This window comes from Melanerpes formicivorus, unplaced genomic scaffold (assembly GCF_026170545.1).
Source record: "Melanerpes formicivorus ecotype bairdi unplaced genomic scaffold, bMelFor1.0.p_v2 SCAF_13, whole genome shotgun sequence".
Lineage (NCBI taxonomy): Eukaryota > Metazoa > Chordata > Aves > Piciformes > Picidae > Melanerpes > Melanerpes formicivorus.
Window position 1 is genome coordinate 15,191,036 of NW_027142365.1, and position 25,188 is coordinate 15,216,223.

The following is a 25,188-nucleotide window of genomic DNA, read 5'->3' on the forward strand; positions in this document are numbered from 1 at the left end:
GATAGAGCTTGAAACTTGAGACTGAACTAACAACTCTAGTTGAGTGGTCATTTCAGGAGGCAAAAAAGGAGCCTATTTAAAGGCTGAAATATGTCTGCTATGTATCTTAAAAACTGAATACGTGCATATTTGTTTCAAATGCTGCTTGATGACTTAAGAACATGTGATACTACCTGTGGTGGGTTGAAATTTCCCCCCCTCCCCCCAACATTAACTTTGCCAGACCAGCTCAGTTAGAAGCAAATGAAAGCCATATTTACAGGCAAAACTACAATCTACCATGGAATGCAATTAATAGACTAGACTAGACTGGAATGGAATAGGTTGGAATAGACCTTTGAGATCATCATGTCCAACCCATCATCCAACACCATCTAATCAACTAATATGTACAGAATATATGGTATTTACAATATTAACAGGTATTTACAATTAATAAACAGCACAAGAGCCCCCTGGTTGGAGACTAGGAGAAGCTATCAGCTTCTCCTTTTCTGCTCCCCCCCAAACCCTGTCCAAAAAGGAGAAGAGAAAGGAGCAAAGTTGCTGTTAGACTTAACCAAAACAATGCAGCCACTGTCAAACAGAAGCAAGTTAGCATCTCTCCAGACCAATGAAGCAAGAAGAGAAGAGAGGAGAAGAGAGGTTCAGAGAGGTTTGGAGAGGGTCAGAGAGGAGAGGTTAAGAGAGGAGAGGAGAGGAGAGGTTCAGAGAGGTTCGGAGAGGTTCAGAGAGGTTCAGTTCGGAGAGGTTCAGAGAGGAGAGGTTCGGAGAGGAGAGGTTCAGAGAGAGGTTCGGAGAGGAGAGGAGAGGTTTGGAGAGGAGAGGAGAGGTTTGGAGAGGAGAGGTTCGGGGAGGGGAGGTTCGGGGAGGGGAGGTTCGGGGAGGGGAGGGGAGGTTCGGGGAGGGGAGGGGAGGAGAGGAGAGGTTCAGAGAGGAGAGGTTCAGAGAGGAGAGGTTCAGAGAGGAGAGGAGAGGAGAGGTTCAGAGAGGAGAGGAGAGGTTCAGAGAGGAGAGGTTCAGAGAGGTTCAGAGAGGAGAGGTTCAGAGAGGAGAGGAGAGGTTCAGAGAGGAGAGGTTCAGAGAGGAGAGGAGAGGTTCAGAGAGGAGAGGTTCAGAGAGGAGAGGTTCAGAGAGGAGAGGTTTGGAGAGGAGAGGTTCAGAGAGGAGAGGTTCGGAGAGGAGAGGTTCGGAGAGGAGAGGTTCGGAGAGGAGAGGAGAGGAGAGGTTCGGAGAGGAGAGGAGAGGTTCAGAGAGGAGAGGTTCGGAGAGGAGAGGTTCGGAGAGGAGAGGAGAGGTTCGGAGAGGAGAGGTTCGGAGAGGAGAGGAGAGGTTCGGAGAGGAGAGGTTCGGAGAGGAGAGGTTCGGAGAGGAGAGGAGAGGTTCGGAGAGGAGAGGAGAGGAGAGGTTCGGAGAGGAGAGGTTCGGAGAGGAGAGGAGAGGAGAGGAGAGGAGAGGAGAGGAGAGGAGAGGAGAGGAGAGGAGAGGAGAGGAGAGGAGAGGGGAGATTGTTTTGGTACAATCAGTCATACAGGCAGATATCACTCCAATGAAATTGCTTAGAATGATCTTTATTTTCTTCTTTTTTTTACACCCAATAGTGATTTATTTACATTTTACTGCTTTTCTGCTCAGATCTGTCAAAAAATTTTAAAGGCATGGCCTAAAAATACCACACCACCAGAATACTAGTTTCTATGCTACAGAAACACAATATTTTGCTCTTAAGAAGCTAAAATTATTGTAATAGCGAAAGAGTCACAGAGCTGAGGATTTTCATTATGTGAAAGGTGACTGAGGCAATCACAGAAGTCCAGCAAGAGTAGATGTTTGTTCAAGCTCAGACCTGCAATGTGTGAAATGACTGGAAGGGACTTGCCTAGAGATAGAGCCTAAACCCCCATTCTCAAAAGAAAGCAGGCAACCATCAATAAAAATAAGACTAAATACATAAATAAGGGATTAGATAAATTAATGGAAAACAGGAATATAGGGTTTTTTTAAGGCATAGATACAGCATCTAACACCAACAATTCTGAATGCTAAGGGAATACAAAGGGAACTGACTGCAGAAAGTAGACAGACCCATGCAGTCTCCTTAAATTATGGACACTGGGCTTTTGTCCTTGTAACTCTAAAGGGAGAATGAAAGTCTAGTCCTTCATTGCCACAAGTCCTGAAGTTGAATTTCTGCATAAATTGTATCATGGGCCAATAAAGAACCATAGAGTTATAGAATGGCCCAGGAAAGGACCTCAGAGATCATCTACCCCAACCTCCCCACCATGGGCAAGGACACCTCTCAACTAGACTCAGCTGCTCAAGGCCTAAATCAAGCTGGCCTTCAACACCCCCAGGGAGGAGGCAGCCACAAGCTCCCTGGGCAGCCTATTGCAGAGTCTCACCACCCTCATACTGAAGACCTTCCTAAGATGTAAATGAGCACAATTAGTATTTAGAGTTCCTGAAGGAGAAAAATCTATTCTATTTACATTTTTGTGAGCAATCCAAGAAACTTCAGACATAAGATTTGTTATAAATAAATATTTATGAATTATATATAATATTTCCATCTGACACATATGTAGCTGTAGGAGGATTTTATGCTGCATTAACGTAAAGGAATGAAGAGTGATCCAAAAAAGTCCTTCCTACTGAAGAACTTCTTCCTAAGATCCAGCCTACCCCTGCTCTCCCTCAGCTTCAAACCATTCCCTCTTGTCCTGTCCCTACACAGCCTCATGAAAAGTCTCTCTGCAGCCTTGCTGTAGGATCCCTTCAGGCATTGGAAGGCAGCTCCAAGGTCCCCCTGGAGTATTCTCTTCCATAGGCTGAACAACCCCAGCTCCCTCAGCCTATCCTCGCACCAGAGGTACTCCAGCCCTTGGATCATCTTGGTGGCTTCCTCTGGACTCACTCCAAAAGCACCTTAGCATCTCTCTCTGGAAATACGTTTTCCACCCCACAATTTCATTTACCTTCCTGCTACTACCTGAAATTTCTCTTCTGAATCAGGTGCTCTTACGATCAGGTGATCCCCTGATCAGTGATTAAATGGCCCATCTGTTCTTCTGTCAAATCTAACTGATGATCTCCTTCAGTGCAAAATAAATCCTTGGGATTGGTATATAAGTGCATGACCCTGAATTTTATACTTTTTTTTTCTTTGTATTGATATTACCCCAGCCCTCAAGGCCATTTCTTTTTCTGTGGTATTACAGTACAATCCATCTCTGTATTGACAACATCTTCTAGTTTTGTGCCATCACTATATTTCATTACTACATTCCTACTTTTGTGCCAAGGTCAAGAGCAAAAATATTAATAACAATGCTTCATGCAATATCAATTCAAATATTTTCATGAAGTGGAAGAAAATTAGATTTATCAAGACTTCCCCTGGGAAAAATCTATTGATTGTCTCTTGATAAGAGAAAATCTATTCTCTTATCAGTGAAATGTCTAATTAATGATATCATGTTAGCCTAATGAAATCTAAATTAGACACCAGAGGAGTCTCTATGTAAGCCAGCAAAAGAAGCCAAGAGAGCCAACAGCATTTGGGGGTGCACTAAGAAAAGTGTGGCCAGCAGGTCTAGGGAGGTTCTCCTCCCCCTCCACTCTGCCCTGCTGAGACCACACCTGCAATACTGTGTCTAGTTTGGGGCTTTCCAATTCAAGAAAGACAAGGATCTGCTGGAGAGGGTCCAATGGAGGCTACAAGGATGATTAAGGACTAGAACATTTCTGCTATAAAGAAAGACTGAGAGCCCTGGGGCTGTTTAGCCTGGAGAGAGAAGACTGAGGGTGATCTTATCAATATGGGTAGGGTGTTAAGACGAAGGTGCCAGGATCTTTTGCGTGGTGTTCAGTGACAGGACAAGGAGCAAAGGGTACAAGCTGGAACACAGGAGGTTCCACCTCAACAGGAAGAGACAACTGCTTATGGTAAGGGTTCTGGAGCCCTGGAGCAGGCTGCCAGAGAGGTTGTGGAGTCTTCTCTGGAGACTTTCAAAACCTATCTGTATGTGTTCTTGTGTGCCTGCCCTAGGTGACCAGGGAGGTTGGACTCAGTGATCTCTGGAAGCCCCTTCCAACACCTAACATTCTATGATTCTGTGACTTTCAGTATGATTGCAATCTTATTAAAATCCAAAAGGATGCAGTGAAAACTTTAGCATGATGATTGATGACATCTGTAATAAACCCAACATCCAGCAGGTAAATAAACCCTAAATATTATTTGCCAGCCTTCTTAAAAAGCATGGTACTGTTCTGAAAGTCACACCTTGAGTACCATGTCCAGTTCTGGGCCCCGCAGTTCAGGAAAGATGTTGAGTTGCTGCAGCATGTCCAGAGAAGGGCAACAAAGCTGGGGAGGGGTTTGGAGCACAAACCCTATGAGGAGAGGCTGAGGGAACTGGGGTTGCTTAGCCTGGAGAAGAGGAGGCTCAGGGCAGACCTTATTGCTCTCTACAACTACCTGAAGGGAGGTTGTAGACAGGTGGGGGCTGGTCTCTTCTCCCCAGAAACCAGCACCAGAACAAGAGGACACAGTCTCAAGCTGCACCAGGGGAGGTTTAGGCTGGATGTTAGGATGAAATTCTTCATAGAGAGGGTGATTGGCCATTGGAATGTGCTGCCCGGGGAGGTGGTGGAGTTGCCATCACTGGAGGTGTTCAGGAAGAGACTGGGTGGTGCACTTGGTGCCATGGTTTAGTTGATTAGATGGTGTTGGATGGTAGGTTGGACTCGATGATCTTGAAGGTCTCTTCCAACCTGGTCCATTCTATTCTATTCTATTCTATTCTATTCTATTCTATTCTATTCTATTCTATTCTATTCTATTCTGTTCTGTTCTGTTCTGTTCTGTTCTATTCTATGTATAACTGGTGTATAACAATATATACAAGCGTATCAATATAACAAGTATAACAATAACACAAGTGTTGGGTTTGGGCTTCCAGTTTTTGAGCCCGCCAAAGGCATCTTGGCTGCCACTTGAGGTTTCTGTCATATTTTAAAAGGCAGTGACAGCCTATTTATTCTTTTGGTGGAACTCAGATTTTCACCTCTTTACTTGCCTTCAGGAAAAAAAAATAATCTTAAAATTAAACCCAAGCATTGCCAAATATTTGTAGAGATGTGTGAGCACCAGAGGCAGTTTAGGCACATGCAGAAATTTTGAGGGGCTAAGGGAAATAAAAGGGCATTTTACAAATAATTGAATGTCTTGCTGATACTTGCCTTCATATTAAATTTTCACGAGCAAAAGTCATTCCACAAAGTGATTGTTTCTCTAGAGATTTACTCTAAATGATCTGTATTGTTGCAATTGTACTGAAATAAAAGGGCATCCACTGAGATTACAAGGGATGAAAGAATTACACATACCGTGTGTTTATCTAACTCTGTCCTACTTCAGGCTCCTGGTATGAAAATGAAGGTTCCATATGTCATTTCAAGACTGAAGCATGGGTGATGGATACATAAATGTGTCTCAAGATGGGAAAAAAAAACCCAACCAACCTAAACCAACACTATGGGAAGTACCTGAATGGATTGGAATGGAGTCTGGTTTTGGGTGACAGTTTGGAGGTGGGAGGTTTGTGTGTCAGGGCACTGTTAGACCTCGAGGGTTAAGTAACAGTCCCGGCAAAGACCTCTTTCCCTGGTGAGACAAGTACAACCACTTATTCCAGTCAAAGAGGTTGTTGCAGGTATCCTGCCCTTTGGCAATATGCAGATTAAGCTGCTGGTGCTGGGGGCCCTCTATCTAAAACGACACCAATGATTATTCAGACAGAAAAGCCTACTGCTGAATGCAGCTGTCTGACAAAGCAGGACTTCACAAAGCCAGCTTGTCACAGCCCAGTTTACTGTTTGTGGCTGCTATTAGTACTACATTTAAAGCAGTCACTAATAAAAAAAAAAAAAGGGGGGGGGGGGGGGAGGACAAAAAAAATCCCATCTATTCTGACAGAATTGCTCAGACTGGTGCCCTTTTTTTAAACACTTTCCATAATACATTTTCAGTAAGAAGTCTTTCACCCTGAACCTATATCCAGAGTCCACATTCATTAACCTTCCAAGCATGCCACAAGGCTCATCTTTTCATCCCACAGGGATTTGGGAAGATTGAAAGCTCCTGGATTAAAAGGAATTGTACTTGAGCAAGCACTGATTCTATTTCTGAAAAATCTCCAGAAGAGTTTATTTACATTTAATTGCCTTTTTAAAAAAAAAAATATATATCATTTTTTTTGTGTAATTTTAATTTGTGAAGTAGCAATTATAGTGCTGGCTGGCATGCTACAAATGCACAGAGGCACCACATGCTTTGCATTACAGTGCATGAAGGCAGGGAAATTATGGTATTTTAATCATCTGTGCACATGCACTATTGTGTGCTCATGACTTTAGACACTCAGAGAAGTTTTTACTCTCCTTTGAAGAAGCAGAGCAAAGCACAATACCTTACAATACCCAAGCATTTCTGCACTTTACTTCCCACGCTGCTTTCCATGACACTCTGATCAGTTATTCTTTCTCCTTCTATGACTTCTTCTCCCCTGTGATCATGTTTAGACATCTGCCCTTTCAAATTGTGAGACAATCTCCCTAAAAGAAACATGGTCTTTTCAACAGTTGCTGCCTACATCGCTAAAAAATAATACCGTGAACGCTGGCCAAAAGCTAGAGAGCAACACCCAACGCTTTGCGCTCAGCAACAGCACAAAGCAGCGAAGGATAGAAACCCCCAAAGCTCATACTTCAGAGGACATTCCCACCATGTAGCAAGAATGAGTCACAGTGAAGCAAAAGCCATCTGTTCATCTGGACACAGATACTGCTTGTCAGTTAGCAGGAAACACTGCCACTGAAGAATCTCGCTGCGATGTTCATCTTCCTGCACAAACTTTCAGCATTTCAGATCTTCCAGTTGGTAAACTGGGAACACTGCAGCTTCCTTTGGCCTGTCTCATCTTTTGTGAAAACAGGCTGATCAGGCAAGAAATTGCCTGGGTGAATGGATCTATCTTTACATCATAGCTAGTATCGTGATGTTTTCAAGTTAATTCATGAGTCTAGCACTTTTCTTCAAGACCCAGGGATTGAAATGTAGTGACATAGAGCATCCCTGACTTCCACATAGTGGCACTGCCATGCTCTTGAGGCCCACTGGCTGCAGTGCCTTCCCACTCCTCCATTCTGTTCCCACTGCTACATTACATAGCCAATGTGGGATCTCTTAATCCTGGGAAATTGTACATTACACCCTTCCCTGTAAAGGTATCCCTGCCATCAGCTGTCGCAGAAACTGTGAAAAGTGCAGTCATAATTAGTATGTTGTATCTTCAAATAGTTAGCAGCAGAAAGACACTCTGTAAAGGGATCATTTAAAGTCATGCCCTAATTAAAGTCATGTTTAACCAATCTTTTTTGGGATGAGGACTGTCATTTAGTGTGTGTTCTTGCCACACATAGCTCGATGGGATTCAGGATTCCTGTGGCATGGAGGTGTTACCCTAACAAACAATGAATAATATTAACTACAGAAGTATAAATCTTGGACTTTTTTTCCCCTAGTATGACTGCTTCTGCAGACATTGTATTTCCATTTGCTTGACTATTGGATAGTTGGTATAAACGTTTAGCAAATCACATGTGCAGGGTGGGTGGCTAATTCTTTTCATGTGTGCAATGTTTTGGATCAAATTATTTCCATATTCATTTTGATGGATTAGGTTTCAGGTGGACAAGACCCAAAAAATCAGATAAGCTCTTAAATATCCTGCTACTGGAGACATTCTCAACAGTGACATTCAGGAAGAATGAGACCATGTCTTACTTCTGTTAGAATTAGATTTGAGATATGTGAGCATAATTATCTCAAAGGAACATCAGCATTTGATAAAACAAAAGTGTAACTTCATATTAAATCAGATGACACCAAAAAACTTAGAACCCTAAAATGACCAAGATTGGAATGGACCTCAGAGATCATCTACTCCAACCTCCCTGCTATGAGGGTGCTGCTCATGGCCTCATCCAACCTGGCCTTCAACACCCCGAGGAGGAGGCAGCCACAACCTCCCTGGGCAGCCTGTTCCAGAGTCTCCCCACCCTCCTTCTGAAGAACTTCTTCCTAAGATCCAGTCTAAACCCACCCTCCCTCAACCAGAAACCACTCTCCCTTGCCCTGTCTATGGACACCCTCATGAAAAGTCCCTCTTCAACCTTCTTGTAGTATCCCTTCAGGTATTGCAAGGCAGCTCTAACGTTCCCCCAGAGCTTTCTCTTCTTCAGACTGAACAACCCCAGCCCCCTCAGCCTATCCTCACAGCAGAGGTGCTCCAGCCCTTGGATTATCTTTGTGGCCTCCTCTGGACTCACTCTGTGTCCTTCTTATGTTGGAAACACCAGAACTGGACACAGTATTCAAGGTATTCTATCCTTCAAGTTAAAGAAACAAAGCAATGTATTCCTTTCAAGGAATACAATTTTTGACTTCTGCTTTTCCCCTGAAATCCATGAGTGCCAAATGAATGCCAAAGGAGGTGTAAAAAGATACCCATAGGAATAAATGTCATAAAATGCAAGAAAAGATCTAGAAAGATCTTGCCTTTTGTGTATGCATATTAACTGAATGATTTGCCCCTTGAACACATCAACTGTCTGGAGCATTTACATTCCAAAAGTGTTCATTTTAAGCAAAACATTTTTACTTGGCACAAGTATTCTAGGGTATCTTCTAAAAAAACATCTACACATTCTTGAGGGATAATCATTAGATACAAATGACAGGTAAGGAAGACAGAGAAGAACACCATGTAATTAAAAAATGATAATGGATGATTCCTGCACCAGGAATTATATACTGTACACCTCAAAAAAAAACAGAGGCAAGCTTTGCTGGAGAAATCTTGAAGGAAGCTGCCTAGCTCTTGCTTAAAAAAAAAATGGGGGGGGGAAGAAAGAAAATAATTACAGGGGGAAAACACTTTAAAAGGCTGTGAAATTGTCAGCAGGAAACAAAATGACCACCCCAGATAAGAACTCCATCAGGTTGTAAATGTATAGGAACAGGGTTAACACTTTGGCTGTTATTCAAAAGCAAATGAAAGATGAGCTTATGATAACAAGCCTGGATTAAGAGTCAGAAGATCTCAGTTCATTTCTTGGCTCTTCCATAATCTCTCTTTGTGATTTTGGGCCAAAGCTTTCATTTGGCATAGACTGAAGAGTGGAAATGGTATCCTTTCTGTCTAGTTAGGAAAAGTGAGACCCAGAGATAATACTAGCCAAGGATTCACAATGCTTTATAGGCATTCATATTTCCAATAAACTCCCCTGAAAAGAAAGATGACTGAGAGTTGAGAATGATCTTTGTGGGTCTGATCCTCCAATTATCGCTGTGTTTCTGTTTCCTCATTATAGCACTCAGATAACAAATCCTTTCTCCCACACTTTCAACAAAGGCTGAGTTTTGTTGCCTTTCTTTTTTTCATTTTTTTTTCCCCTCTCCAGACTGAAATATAAACTCTCAGGAAAAAATATGCTCTTTACACAGTCATTTATATATTTCTCACAACTTCACAGTCTCATTGTGAGGATCCAAGAAGCATCAATGAATCAACAAGTAACTAGTTATTATGTGTGTATACATGTAGAGATATACCCATTCATCTCAGGTATTTCCAGAGCAAACATCTTTATTTTATTATTGCTATATTCCTAGTGCACAATAGCAATAATGATGATAATGTGAGTATATTGATGGGGTCTGTCTTGGGGCTTACACAGCGAACAGCAATTTCCCAGGTTTCCCGTGCACCAGGCTGAGCTCTGACACTGACTGGGACTAAACCCAGAGCACTTCAGTGGAAGCTCAGGATTACTTCATCACAGTCACTTGCTTTTCATTTCCTTTTCCCTGATGATCTACTGAAGCTACCAGAGTTACACTGATGTGAACGAGATCTGAATCCTGCCATTGGCAACAGTTACTGAAAACAGGAAATGGGATATTTCAAATAACAATAGGTGGGAACAGTGAGTAAAGGTTCACTGTGTGGTAACGGTGCTGACTCTTTAATGACTGTGTTTATTTCCTCGTGTCCCAAAGAAGGCCACAGTTCATTCTGCTCTGGAATACACATGTATGGCCATTTGCATATCAGACACTCCATCTGATTTTGCAGCTTATGTTACAGGGGTAGGAAGTGGGGGATCATTACTGATTCCAGTTCTCATAAGGAGACACACAATTAGACTGCTCTCCTGTGCCCTGGAACCAAACAAGCGAGTCAAGTTGCAAGGATCAAAAGGTTCATCCCCATGCTTGCTTAAGAGGAAAGCTCCCTATTGTTGCAGCAACAGTTGAGGTTTTTAAGCCCTGTGCACAGAAAGCAGTTCTGTGACATAAAGAGAAACCCTTTACAAAGCTTACAAGCCACATGACGCACTTGACGTAAAGTCAGAGCAGAGACGTTACAAGCTGGAGAAGATATTGTGGGCCATGTAGTTCATTCCAAGCAAAGGCCTGCCGTTCTTGGCAGAGGCTTCTACACAACTCCTTGTCTAGTCTTGCCATGACTAATTCCCAGAAAAGGCAGTTTCACAACCACTCCAGGCAAGCCAGCCCTATGTCTAATTGGCATCACTGCTCAGAAATACTTCTTTGCTTTTTTTCTATGAAAGTTCACAATCTTATTTTCTATCCAAGCAGCCAATAAGATGGTCCTGCTATTCCTAACCATCTTTAGTCCTTCATACTCTCACTCCACAAAATGCTCGGTTCATGTTGGGCTCCTATTCTCAGAGCTTCCAAAACTGGTCTGAATTAGGTTTCCTAGCTTAATGCACTCTTAAATAATGGTCACTAATTAGCAGTGGAAAAAGGAAGAAATGGTCATATGAAAATGATAAAATGCCCAGCCACACGGATCTGTGGGTTTTTTTCTTAGCTCAAGCTGCTTTTGTCCCCCCATTAATCATAGAAATTCATGCTCCTCCAGCTGAGGAAGCAGTTGGTAAACTCTGTAAAAGCAGCCAAGTAACCTGGCATCAGACAAGTCTCAGTTGCTCCTATTTGCTGCTTCTCTATGAGGAAGTTCACTCTAAACCCTGTCTTTCCTAAAGATGCTTTGCAAAGAAAGTGTGCATTTCTTTTTATTTGTTACTCATATTTAGAAACAAAAGGTTTAGAAAGCTACCCTGTTCCTTTTATTTATTTTTATGTAAGGACAGAAATTCAAGGCTTCCAAATCACAGAAGATTGCATGTATTGCCAGAAAAACAGTCATCCTAAAGCTCAGATATCATACAGCTGAAAAAGAGTTAATTTTCTGAGTGCTTTCAAATACCTTAAGAAACCACAACTGATATTTGCTGCATTAGAAACCACGAGAGCCCAATTTGGTTAGGACTAACTGCTAATCACACTCCTGTGTCCCAGTAAGTGGACTCTCCAACTGAGCCTCTTGTGAAAATAAAGGCTAATTTTTTGCTAATATAGTCACTCAAGAAAAAAGCTGAAAGTGAAGATATGTCTCATTCCTAAATATGTCCAGAAGCTAAACATCAGAGAGGAAAAAGACCTATTTAAAGCAAAAAGACAGCACTGGCACATGAGGAAATAGGTATAATAAACTGGTTACAAATAGGCTGGGAATTAGAGGACCGTCACTCGTAATTACAGCGCCAAGAGACAGAATCACCTTTCCAGTGCCAGTTATGGAAACAGAAAATGTAATTGCCTTCAAGGTGAGACTTAAGACTTAAGGAAGACATTTTAGAGTCGGTCTGCCTGAAAAAGGATTGTCTGTTCTAATGCTGTTCCTGGGTGCTGATGGGGATCACAGACCAGTACCCAGAGTGATACTTCCTCATCCACTGTTTAGGTACATCCAGAAGTACTAGAGTGCAAACAGGACCTTAAAAGCATGAACTCTAAGGCTCTGCCACAGCTAAAGTGTAGGAATGACATTGCTCTGTAGAATTTAAAGGGAAAGAAAAGGAAAAGTAAAGCAACTATATCGCATCTCTTTGACTCAGTTGTGGGTCATTGGCTTATGTTCTGTTCGCATTAGCTAATGACAACAGTTTTTCCCTCCATTGTGGTTAATTGTTTACCAGCATTTGTAGGGCAGCACATCAGCTCTCCTAACTGCTTCAGGTCACAGTCGCCTAAATTCTTCTTTCCTGTATTTTAGCCATTGTTTCCTTTTCAACTCTTTCACCATTCACTCTGTCTCAGGCCAGCTTATGGCCTGAAATGTAATTCTCTTGTAATTCTGCTGGAGTGACAGACCAGGAATCACCCCACTTGCTCGCCTGCTCATAACAGTTCTATTTATATATCCTAAAGAGCATTTACTTTATCTGTGGTAGAATCACATTGCATGCTAGTTTTCGATTTAGCAACTTACCACCTCGGAAGGAGATCATTTCAAGTAGTGTTCCCCGCTAACAACAATGCTTTCACGCACTTGACACACTCTCTCTCTCTTTTTCCCCAAATAAAGCCCATTTATCCTAATCAAACCACAAGTTATTGATTCCTGCCCATTTCATCTAACCTCCTTGTATACGGCTGCACGTGAATAATTTTCAGGAGGTTTTCTCCTCTTCGTACTCTCAGCACTGAATAAATACAGTGCAGAGCAAGTTAATGTGTCCTCTAAAAAATGCATGAATATTCTAAGAACAGAACAGGTGCTCCCCCTGCCTCATGTGGAGCTCAGCCCACCTGGAAAACACCGTCTGTCACCTACTAGGCTGGAGAGCAGATTTTCCAGGAACAGTCCCACCATCCCTGACAGAAATGGTTACTACTGAGAAGTGGTGGGGCATTTAATGTGGCAATACAGCTTTTCAGACAGAACCTGATTAAAATTAATGAACCAAAAATAAAATAAAATAAAACACCCAGGGTTTTATTTCTTTCTTTCATTCTTTCTTTTTTTTTTTCCCTCTGCACATATTTGTAAATCAGCAGGCTTAAACTGGCTGATTATCCTAAATTGGGGCCAGTCATTGTGCAACTCTGCAGGCATAGCACTGACATTTGGAGTAATCCTATATGATTTGTTCTAATTTTTGCTGCTTCTATAAATGACCCGATTCACACTGAGTTAAAAACACACAAAATATTTACAGGATGGGAAGCATATCTGTGACTACTTTTAGGTAATCATCTGTATGGCAGTCACAAGAAATGTATCCAAGGAGCTCAATAGCTGCATTGCTTCCCTGCCCGTTCAGTACACATGCCTCAGCATCCTTCCCCACAACCAAAAATGAACAGCCCTCTGCTCTGAATCAGCTGGTCTCTCTCTCTCTGGCTGGCACAGCTAAATAAAGTGGTGTAGTCCCAAAGGACTGAGTGATTTTTCTGGGATTTTTTTAACCTAGAACATAGGTTAAGGTTTTCAATGTAAATTCCACCCTGGTGCATGCTTCAAAAAACCCCGGTGGTATAAAATGGATATTTGAAACTTTATGACTCTGTACAGCTTGTAGAAAGTCATTAGGAATAAAATTATATCTCCAAGTATCTCCACTAGTTCATTCTTCAATTTTCTTTCATTTTGGGGCCTATTAAAATTTGTCCTAATATTTATTATCCTCCACAAACTCCAATAAATTCCCTTCAAGTCACACACGATCCCTTCGTTCCACCTGGCTGCTGGTGCCAGTAGTTTCCCTTCAGCTTTTGTTCCATGGAACCATCTCCTAAACCACAGCACGCTGTTGACTCACCATTTCATTTTAATTCCTCTTTAAATACATACTGGGTAAAAACACTACATCTGTTTCCTTCAGTCTACAGTCTTACCCATTCTTTCTTACCTGAAACTGACCTTTCCTTCTAACCACGCTTTTTGTTATCTGGATTAAAATGTGTTAATGCAGTTGTAACCTAGAACTAATACATTCTCTGACACTTATGTCAATTTTCTTTTAAATGCCCACTGATAATGGCCTCATCAGGATATAACCTAAACAGCTTTTACTGCATCATAATCACACCTGCAGCCATAGTTTTCTTTGATTTTCTTTTTTGTGAGTTTTTCCTACAGCAATGATCTTCATCCCGCTCCAACCAACAAATCACAGCCTGGCAGAAGCACAGAAAACCTTACTTGTCAACTAAAAATGCCATTTATTGAAAGACCTTTCTTTCTCTTTTTAATATTGCATCTCCATCAGTTTCCATCTGCTATCCCCAGTTGTCCTTCGCTGGGAGATGCTGCTCATCTGAAGAGAGCTACAAAATCGGATCCTTGTGCTTCAGACTCCGCACAGGCACAGTAAAACTCCAGTCTCGTCCAGCCTTTGACAAGCCTTATATGAAACCCAGCTAAAAAGGGGCAAGTGTAAAATAAAAAGAGTGGACAGCTGCATTCACTGTCAATATGCCTGAAAAAAAATTCCTCTCCAAAGACAGAGTGTGGCAGTTAAACACGAAGGATTTCCAGGGCTATGTTACTGGGTTATATTTGACTGGAGCCCACACTGCATTTCAGGACATATAATATTTAACTCCACACAACCACATGTAGGCTCAAGTAAGGTGTAAAATTCATCTGCTTAAGAGGGCTTTTTGTTTGTTTGTTTTCTTCTGTCCTTTTCTTCAGAGTATCTAGCTTTGGCCACAAATTGAAACAAACCTGTCTGCACTATCTGTTGTCTATGAGGCAATTTGAAGTATACATTGGCCACGTCAAGAATTACTGACTAAACCAAGTGAGATTAGTTGCTTGGATTTAGGTGCTTTTGAGTCTTGTTTTTCTAAACATGAAATATCACTCTGACCTTAAGCATGTGAGGTTTGGGTTTGGCTTTTTGGGTTTTTCTTGGTAGACACAGGAGAACCCAATGGTGAACACCAGTTGTTCATGGAGTCATTATATTAATAGCCTATGAGGGATTGGGGATGAAAAGTCAGAGTGAAGCTTTCACACCTGTGATCACCAGCTCACAGAAGACAGCAGGCAAAAGAAACAAACACATTCTATTTACCATCTGTAGGTAACTAGCAACAGGAAAAAAAAAAAAAAACCCAACCCAAAAACAGAAAAAAAAAAAGAAGCAGGGAAATGGAAATAACTGAGATGATGATGGAAACAGCAGCAGAAAATTAGAAGTCCTTTTATTAAAGAAACGCATTAGGAGTGCTTGTTCCATGTGCTGGACACTCCTTTGAAAAGCTAACAACTCTATTTTCAAAATGGTATTAAGACATCCGTATCATTGACAGGTCTAATCTTAAAAGCACTGCTGCTCTGACACCCAACACACAAACATCTGTACTTGGGCACAACAAACTCTTCCCGGGCAAGCAGCGCCCAGCGGTGTGGGTGGAGAGCGTGCCCGGCCAAGGTACCCATCTCTAGGGTGGCTTCGTGGCCCGGGCACAGCATCTCACGCGCAGAGCCTCTCACAGCTATCCCCGCACGGCGCTGCAGCGCGCCTCTGCCACTGACATATCAGCGAGGGTCTCTGCCGTCCCGGGGCAGGCAAAGTAACTTTTCAGCCCTCCTGCTCACTAGGAAAGCACCATCCATGGGACGTGCGGAGTATGCCGATGCTGCCTTGCAGATTGGTGGGGAAGGTGCCGTCGAGGGGTCCATAGTGACACCCCTTCCCCGCCCCCACCCCGGTGAGACAGGGCACCCCGATAGAGCCGAGGGCCCGAGCAAGCACAAAGCACGGAGACTGCCGGGCAACTTCGGCACCCCGCTGCAGACGTGTTCGACGGGGAGGCCCCGGGCCGCGGGGGAGGTTCCTCCGCTCCCCACCGCCCCCAACACTGAAGCCGCGGGCGGCTCCACAGCGCCCTCCGCGGCCGCCGGCAGCAGCGCAGCACCATGCCGCCCGGCTCCCCTCCCCCGCGCAGGCAGCTCTCGCGCGGCCGCCTCACAAGCACACACCTCCCCTTCCGAAAAAGCAGCCGCTTCCCCGCTTTATATACCCTGCTAAAAATAGCCTGCCGCCGAGCTCGCCAATCAGGAGGGAGCGAATTTCGAATCGGGCCAATGGCGGGAGCCGTCACGGCCAGGCTCGGTCACGCCAGGAGGAGCCGCGATGCCTGCCGCGCGGCGATTGGGCCGTTCTGACATCATTGGCACGCGGGGCGCGGAGTGCGTGGCGGAGATTGGGTCGCAGCGGCGGGCGGCGTAATGGGATCACGCGGGGCGGGGGAGGGCGCGGGGGGCGGGGCGGCGGCGCGGCCGGGCAGAGCTTTGAATAGGGAAGTTTCGCAGGGGGTTGCACTCGCAGTCAGCGCCGTGTTTGCAAATATTGGGTCCGCTCCTGCGCAAGGGTCCGCCGCCGGCCGCAGGAGGGGAGAATCGCCGCGGCCGCCTCGGGAGACGTCCGGCTTTGCTGTGCAATTAAACTTTGCATGAAACTTTGGGTCTTTTTTCCTCCCTAAGCTCCTCAAGGAATTAATATATATCTGTATCTGTACAATTGTTATTTTTATTTCTTTTTTTTGTTCTTCTTTGGAGGAAGGGGGGGGGGGGGCTTGGAGACTGAGAGCAGAGGTTTGACACCCCCCCGCACACCCCCCTCAATCCCTGCACATAAAGGAGGCATCTGTATTTTTGGTTACCAGCCCTGACTTTGTTGTTGCAACTTGAGACATGGATGTTCTCCCAATGTGCAGCATCTTCCAGGAACTCCAGATTGTGCACGACACGGGTTACTTCTCAGCCTTGCCGTCCCTGGAGGAATATTGGCAACAGGTAAATGAGGATGTCGGTGGTGGTGGTGGTGTCGTCGGGCTGTGTTTTGGTTTGCTTTTGGTTTTGTTTTGGTGTCGTGTTTGGTATCTTTTTCCCCCGTGTGTGTTTTTTGTATTTTTTTAAGCCGTATTAAAGGATAAGCGGATTTTTTTTTTTTTTTTTTTTTTTTTTTAAGGGTGTCGGAATAAAAGCCCAAGTGTCAGCAAGGAGTTTGGGGACAGTTAAGTACAAATGTGTAGAGATGTTTTGGAGCAGATGTTTTGGGTTTAAGTAGAATAGCTTTGGGGTAATAATCCCGAACGGAGGCGACAAGCTGCCCCCCTCCCGTCTCTCCGCCTCAGCCTGCGAGGGGCTGTCAAGCTGAGCTCGGCGTGCCCGGCCGCTCCGCTCCGCTCTGCGTTCCTGCAGCGGAGTCCAGCCCGGCGCTCCGCTCCCGCCTGCTCCGCACCGAGACCTGGCAAAAGTTTTGCGCTTGTACCCCGTCCAAACTCCACAGCTGGGGCTTGTCATCCGAGTTCCCTGCCTTGGCTGAGGGCTGCTATTCGCCTCTTGCTGCGTTGTGTGGGTTTTTTTGTTGTTTTTTTTTTGGGGGGGTTTGTTTTGTTTTGGTTTGGTTTTAATTTTACTTTATTTTTCCTGGTGATGTTGGGGAAAAATCCTCCAGGAGTGTGTGTACATGTATCTATGTGTGTGCATGTGTATGTATGTATGTAAGGCAGCTGTTTGCCAGCGCAGGGAGCTTTGCCGAGTCCGTGAGTTGTCAGTCATATGACAGCGATCCCTTTCTGCTAATTGCCTTGGTCGGGAAGGAGGAAGAACGGAGGCTTCTTCCCTTTAATGGATATATTTTGTTACTTTCTTTTGCCCCCTCCCCCCCCCTCCTTTTTTTTCTTTTTTCTTTCTTTCTTTTTTTTTTTTTTTTTTTTTCCCCCTGTTTTTCTTCTTTAATTTGGCCAAGGCACCGAGATATCAGCTGCCACCGCAGCTCCTGCCATTTCTGCGTGCTCCGGGGGGGCTGCTGGCTCTGCTCCCCGGCCGGGAGCTGCTCAGTCCGGGTGACCAGAGCAAATACCTGCTGGCTTTTCAGAAGGACGAAGGAGCCTTTCCGAGGAGGTTGAAATGCAAAGTGTTACAACCTTCACATGCCTACTAATTGTATGCAGTGCCTTGTTGTTGTCTATTTTTTTTTTTTCTGTCCTCTTCCCTCCTCCCTTTCCCTTCTCAGAGAGGCAGCTTCGTAGTACGTGATTGAAATGGAGCTAAGTAGTTTCCTTCAGGCATTTGGGCTCTTGGCGATGGGCCAGCCCTCGTTCCCAGTAGCCTTCAGAGGCATTTAAACTCGGAGAGAGCTTCACTCCGGCCCCCATTACTAATCTACATAATAAGGAATTTAAATTAGTCGGAAATGTGAAAGTTTAACACGATCTTAACAAATGCTTTTTTATCTTTTTTCGTGGAAGACCACGATACTGTTCTGTTGTCCTTGTCGAAACCTTGTTTCTAACACGCATGGCAACCCGGTTACCTAGTTATAGACACACAAATATTATGAGCAGTGGCGGGTTTGTTTTTCGAGGTTGATTGGAGTTCGTTGTTTTCCCCCATTTTTGCCCACATTCCCAGCTTGGCCAAAGCATGTGACCCATTTTACTTCAGTGGTGCTGGGGAAGAAAGGAGGCTGCTCCCATGGTGGCTCTACTCCTGGACAGATGGAAAGGGGCTCTGAGAGGAATGTGTGGCATTTGGGATCAGGTTTTGCTACTGGGCTTGAAAGAGACGATCTTGCTAAAATTATGTAGAGTTTGGTATGGAAACTTAGCGTGTCCATTTTCTGTGCGGTGTTTCCATGTGGATCGTTTCCTGTAGTGGAAAGAACAGTCCCAGAACATTAGCTTGTTGCCATAACAGTTCATACCGTTTTGTTGGGTGTTTGTTTTTTTTTGTTCTCTGAAAATGGCTAGAAAGTCAGCAGGGTGAATGGAAATTGAAAATCACAGCTTCACCCATTTAAGGTGGTTTTGGTTGTTGCTGTGTTTCATTTCATGCAGTAGAGGGGAATGGGGGGGGGGGGATTGTTCATGTACTGTTGCATGTATATTTGAACAGAGTACTTTCTTGGCAGATGGTCAAGAGTTTTAAAAGGAAGTCTCCTTTGGCATTGCGTGAAAGAAAGAGAGATGACTCATACAGTTGCACTCTTGGCCAGTAGATAAAGTTCTTGTTCATTGTGGGACTCCCAGCAGGACCTCAGAGTAATTTCCCATTTTGTATCCTATAGAACAGGACATTTCCATTCTGGAACTTTTTTGTTGTTTGTTTTTTTTCCTCTGTCGTTGAAGTTCCTGGTGTTCCTCTGAACACGCATGGGAGCAGTTTAAGTTATGTGGCGTGCATGCCAGCACGCTTGGAAATGACATTCTGAAAGTCGAGTGTGCTGTGTTCTCATGCACAGGAAATGGGAGGATGTCTGCTGCTCCATTGATGTCCCCAGAAGACAGGCCAGCAGCTCTGCAGCCATGCTGAAATGTGGCTTTGTTTTCTGACACAGCGTTTGGGTTTTAACTGCCTGTCAGAGCACATTGTGTTCAGTCGGGTCCTTTCAGCCTGGTGTTTGTGTGAGAGAGATACAAAACAACTTGAAATTAGACAAGGCGCAGGAGTGAAGTGTCATTATTTGTTGTGGTTTTCTATGGTCCTTTTCAACAACAGCCTACTGAAAACACAGATTTTTATGATGAGAGTGATGATAATTTCACTGACTCATTAGATTGCTATTTTGGAAACCAAAGCTGATTTGCACCTTCAGCTGTGCGTTTGAACTCCTGCCCAGCTCTGATTTCTTTTCATCGTAACAGTCACCTAGTTATGGCTGGAGGAGCCTCTAATTTGTTTCGAACCTAGAAACCTCAAATCGAACATTCTACATTCCTGCATGCTTTTTGAAGTGTGAAATGCAATTTGGTTTATTTTTAAGCAAGCTTCTAACTTTTCCTCATTCTTTTTCCTTCTTTTTCACCTAGACGTGTTTGGAGCTGGAACGGTATCTTCAAAGTGAACCCTGTTATGTTTCTGCATCTGAAATAAAATTTGATAGCCAAGAGGATCTCTGGACCAAAATTATTCTGGCACGTGAAAAAAAGGAGGAATCTGAACTGAAGAACACGTGTGTCCCAAAAGAGGACAATCTTACTAGTCAGAACTTAGAGACCAACAGTTCGAATTCAGACGTGAGCAGCGAATCTTCAGACAGCTCTGAGGAGCTCTCGCCCACGACAAAGTTTACCTCTGACCCTATAAGCGATGTTTTAGCCAGTTCAGGAAACTTGAGTTCGTCTGTCACTTCCACTCCCCCTTCATCTCCTGAGCTGAGCAAAGAGCCTTCTTCCCAGCTATGGAATTGTACGCCGGGTGAGTTGCATTCACCAGGGAAAATTCGTACTGGTACCGCTGGAAAGACTGCAGAAAAAGGTACACCCACCAACGGTGACACCTCGCCAGATGGCAGAAGACGTGTTCACAGATGTCATTTTAATGGCTGCAGGAAAGTTTACACCAAAAGTTCACATCTGAAAGCACATCAGCGCACTCATACAGGTTAGTAACCCTACGCTACTAACAGCTGGCGTGTCCTGTAGGGAATACCTCTGACCCTGGTGGTGTCACCGTGTTACACAATCACTGGGTGGGAGCCCAGGTTTGGAGATAATGATGTAACAACAGTGGAGGTTTACCAGCATGGACAACATCACTTCCTCATTCTCTTCCTAAGCAAGCTGAAGCTGAAACAGTTGATGGTAGATAGTCTCTGCCATTGCAAATAGGAGCTGCTCATCTAATATAGGGAAGCTGCAGTGGCTTGCAGTCTTCAGGAGTAAAAGTCTAGCCAAAGCGCATGCAAGACCTTTGTTGTTTCTAAAGCAGAGGGGAGCTGAGACTTTCTTGCAAAAAAATGGAACACTGTATCTAACAACCAGATCGCTAGATACTGTAAGAGCTTGTTTTTATGGTTTGCTCTGCATTGGGCCTGTCCAGTCATCATCCGAAGGCCTAGAAATCCGGCATCTCTGTTTGTAGATCGCTGAATGGTTTTTGTGTGCCATCCTTTTTTGGCAAAAAAATCTGGAAAAGCCACAGTGTGGTGATAGTCCTCCTAACAGAACTGCCTAGTTGGTGTCATATAAACGTGCGATTTACGATACAATATAATCCCAAAATACTGAGCAGCAGCCTTTTATTGTTATGGAACATGAACTAAAAATAACATCCTGTGTGTTGCTGGGAAAGAAAGCAAGGAAGGTAGACACTTCAGGGCTTTTGTAAATATTTTATGGTTGAGGCAATGTGCTGATTTGCTGTTTTGAGCTTTATTATTTGACATCTCCTTATTGTGGCAGTTGGATGCATGGAGCTGTGCTTTGGCTCAGCAGTCATCACTTAATGTGAGGAATTGGCCTGGCACTCTTGGTGTACCAGTCCAAAGACCTCTACGGGGTTGGATTCCCCCCCTGCCCCCCAGATGTGGAAAGAGAATTCAAGGAAAAGATCCTGTTTTGACTGATGAGCTCAGCATTTTGTGGCTTTTATGGGAAGTCAGAGCGAGCTCGGATGCTCCCGTTGTCATGCAGAAGTGAGATAAAACAAGATTAGTTCAAGAGGAAAGAACAACTTCCACTGAAACCGTGGTGGTTGAGCAGACATAAATAGCTGCTAGCCTCAGAATTATTGCAGAGCTGTTGTGCTGGTGCTGTCTGGCTGACAACGTTCCTGTGAATGGAAGTGGTATTTCTTGAATGCTGAAATAACAGTTTTAAAAGTGGTGTGCAGGCTTTTCCAAGAGTATGTGGCTCAGCAGAAAGGAGGTTGTGTGTTATGCAGATGAGTGAGGGACAGAGGGCTTTGATGCAATCCAGTAGCCTAATTGCATCTTGGAGCCTTGCTGTGCTGCCTTTAGTCACCTTTAGGAGGTGAATGATACCTGTTTTGGGAGTAAGCCTGCCATTATGGGTGAACAAGAATGGTAGAAGGTTGGATTTCTTTGTTCCCTGTCAGCCTATTAAATTGCCTTTTTTTTTCCCCTTCTTTTTAATAAGAATGAGGTTATTTGATGTGTTGTTGCATTCAAATAGTTAAGTAGGATGACTTTTGCAAGCCTTCTTTGCCTACCTGTTCTGAAGCATTTAGCCAGGTTAAATAAAATCGGCTGTCTTTGGGAGGTGGAGGAGGTTTACATAGAAAATGAATGGGGTAGCACCTACCTTTCTTTGAATGAAGTCATGACTAACATCTAATCTGCTTCCTTTGTAGGGGAAAAGCCTTACAGATGTTCATGGGAAGGGTGTGAGTGGCGTTTTGCAAGAAGTGATGAATTAACCAGACACTTCAGAAAGCACACTGGTTCCAAGCCTTTTAAATGTAGTCACTGTGACAGGTATGTGACTGAAATGCACCTTTTAAAATCATAGTTATTTTTAATGCCTGTTGGAAAGTGAATCTAGGCTGCTTTTCACTTGTGAAGGAATCATTTGGGGATGCAACTGTTTGAGGGATCATTGTATATTTAGACTGGGGAAAATTATTGGGATGTGGTCTGTAGCCTGGTGTTGCTGATGGGTGTTGAGTAGTCCTTAGTGTTACCACTCTGGGTACCCATAGACACCTTGAGTGCTCCTGTGTATCCACAGAATGCCAAATCTCTCTTCCACCAGCTGTGTTTTGGAGTACCAGAGCCAGGGGGGTGCCCCAGCCATGCGTATCATGTCCGGTGTGCCAGCAGCGCTGGGCTAATGCTCACCCTGACTCTTGCCTTGCAGGTGTTTTTCCAGGTCTGACCACCTGGCCCTTCACATGAAGAGACACCTCTGAATGGGTCAAGAGGTGAATCCTGCGGGCTAAGAGGCGTCAAGGTTGAAGAGCCTTGAGCAGAGGGATGCGTGTTCCAGCCAAAGCATGCCATTTTGCACCCTACCCAGTTGCCTCCAGGACCTCACTTCCTTGCAGGTCTTTTGAGGGCTAATAAGTCATGTAAGAAACGGCATAGCAACCATGGTGTGTGATGTTTGGGGTTTCCTGGGCTCACACGCTGGTATCTAACCTTCTGAGTGGCTCCTAAGCCTTTGCCGTGAGCATGTGCACTGAGAATGTTAATGATTGGGCGACTGTATGCGATGAGGATCTCTTGATGACTGTATGCTGAGGCACATTTTTTTTCTTGTGGTTGTTTTATAACTGTAAGAGAAAAAAAAAAGTAGTCTGAATGTCTTGTATGTGAGGGATATCTCGTGAGATGGGACGACCACCAATCATTTCCAAGGGGTGGGGGGGGGAGGGGGTGTCTACACCTTTTTAGAGGGAAAACAGAGAGGGGAAAGGGGGAGGGGGGGGAATAAAGAGAGTCAGGATGCCAGAATGGAGACAGGGGAACCTCCCCATTCCTGTGTGAGAGGAGCTTTAGGTGTCTGGTGCAGCTATTAAACGTGCAATGTGTCAAGTAGCTTGTTTTACTTGCTACAGAGCTCATTTGTAATCCATTGTATAAGCTGTGTATTTACAAATGTAACACAACTATAACTTTTCATTATAATACCAAGGTTATTGCATGGTTCTGGGGAACTATATGCTTTTCCATTCTTTAATCAGGACTGCAGTTTTGATTCCAGTTAAGAGCAGCTAAAATACAATTGGTCTAATGTTACATAATGTATGGAACATGAATAATTTTTTCTGTTGGGTGGATAAAACCACTATTGGTTAGAAACTGATTTTTCTCATGCAGCTAATTTTTCTCTTATTTATGCCTTGAGGACTAACTTCTGGTTTTCTAGCTGTTAATGCACTGTTGACCTTAATAATGGTGCCTTATGCAAGTGACCTTCTCTTGTAGGGGGTCTTATACAGGGGTATGGGTGATGCATGCTTTATTAAGGCTCTCTTTTCACCTGGCATTGTACTGTATCAAATGTATAATATGAGGGAAAAAAAAAAAAAAAGGTTACTTCCAGGGTCCTCCTTCACAAAGACAAATATAGAGAAAAGTCATTCATGTCAGTACAGTATTTGTTTAACTTAGACTCTAATTTAACTGTGTTACAGTATAATGCATATGCCAATTGAATACCTGACCAGTTCTGCCACCTTGAGACTTTTTTTATATTGACCTTGCACAACAACTGTGTATATACACAACCCCAACTGTACTTAATATGTCGAGTTTTCATACATATTAAAGATACAGAAGTATTAAAAGAAAAAAGAAAAAGAGAAAAAAAATAGAGGATGTATTTGCTTAAAAGGCACAAATTCCACATCTATATATCTAGCTCTCTGTTGGTCATATAGAAAGAAACTATATTACTTTTTTTTCCTTTTTTTTTGGGTTTTTTCCCTTTTTTTTTTTTTGGTTATTTTAAGAAAGTGGGCAGAAAAAAACAAAAATAATTGTGTATGTATATTTGTGTGTACAGTCTGTGTATGTGTGTATATATATAGATAATATATAAATATTTTTTTTAAAGAGGAAAAAGAAAAAAAATTAGAACACATCGCTAGGAAATGCCACAGCCCATCAACATCTTCCCTCTTCCTCCTCCTTCCCCCCCATCCCCCCCCCCTTGCAGTATGGTCATTAAGGAGACAAAGAAATGAAAGATAATAGTTAAAAATCTAGCTTTTCTTTTTTTTTTTGTGGGTTTGTTTTCTTGGTTTGTTTTTTTATTGTTTTTTTTTTTTTTTTTAGAGGCTTTACCTTTAGCTTAATGGTATGCTGAAGGCTTTGTTGGCAATTCAGTCCTCCTCAGACTGCTGACTGTGTTTTGTAGTGATTAGGTTGTCTGGAATAGCGTATCTGTGGCCATTTAAAGAATGATATGAACCGAATATTGGCATGCTAAAAGAATATTAGCTGTGTGCAGATGAAGTGCACTCGGGTTTTGGCCTCCCAGCTTGCTGGAGGACCTGCGAGTGAGCTAGTCGTCGTGGTGGTTGAGCTCTAATTTTACATAGTTCAGCTAAAATGAAGACTGTTTTTAACTAGAGTAGAAATAGTCTGTCCAAAAGCAGTAATGTTTTGTTTTGTTTTGTGTTTTTTAAACCAGCTCACTACAGTTGATGCAATGAAACACGTGACCTGTTTCTTTTTCTATTTATTATTGGTCTTGCTTCCCTCTGCTAATATTTTTGCTATATATCCTCCTGGAAATGTATGTAGATAAGTGGTTTAAAAAAACACAAAACATATGCAAGTGATCTGGTTCTAAGGAACATGCAGGCTTAAGTCATTCTCATTTCACTTTTTTGTTTTTCGGTTTTAAATTGCCTGAAAATGCACTTTTAAAAATTTTATTTTTTTTCTTTTAAACTTTTTTTCCTTCCCCCTAAACAATCAATCTCCCAGGAAAAAAAAAAAAAAGGATTTCTGTTCAGAGTTGGGTTTTGT

At 43.4% G+C, this 25,188-nt stretch overlaps 1 protein-coding gene across 1 annotated transcript; it reads left to right on the forward strand.

Moving 5' to 3' along the window:
- Window positions 1-16,253: 16,253 nt before the first annotated feature.
- KLF6 (KLF transcription factor 6) lies at window positions 16,254-23,071 on the forward strand. Its single transcript, XM_068146286.1, has 4 exons — window positions 16,254-16,757; window positions 19,778-20,351; window positions 22,062-22,185; window positions 22,568-23,071. The coding sequence occupies exons 1-4, from the start codon at window positions 16,656-16,658 to the stop codon at window positions 22,617-22,619; spliced, it is 852 nt and encodes a 283-aa protein (XP_068002387.1). The 5' UTR covers window positions 16,254-16,655; the 3' UTR covers window positions 22,620-23,071.
- Window positions 23,072-25,188: the final 2,117 nt, after the last annotated feature.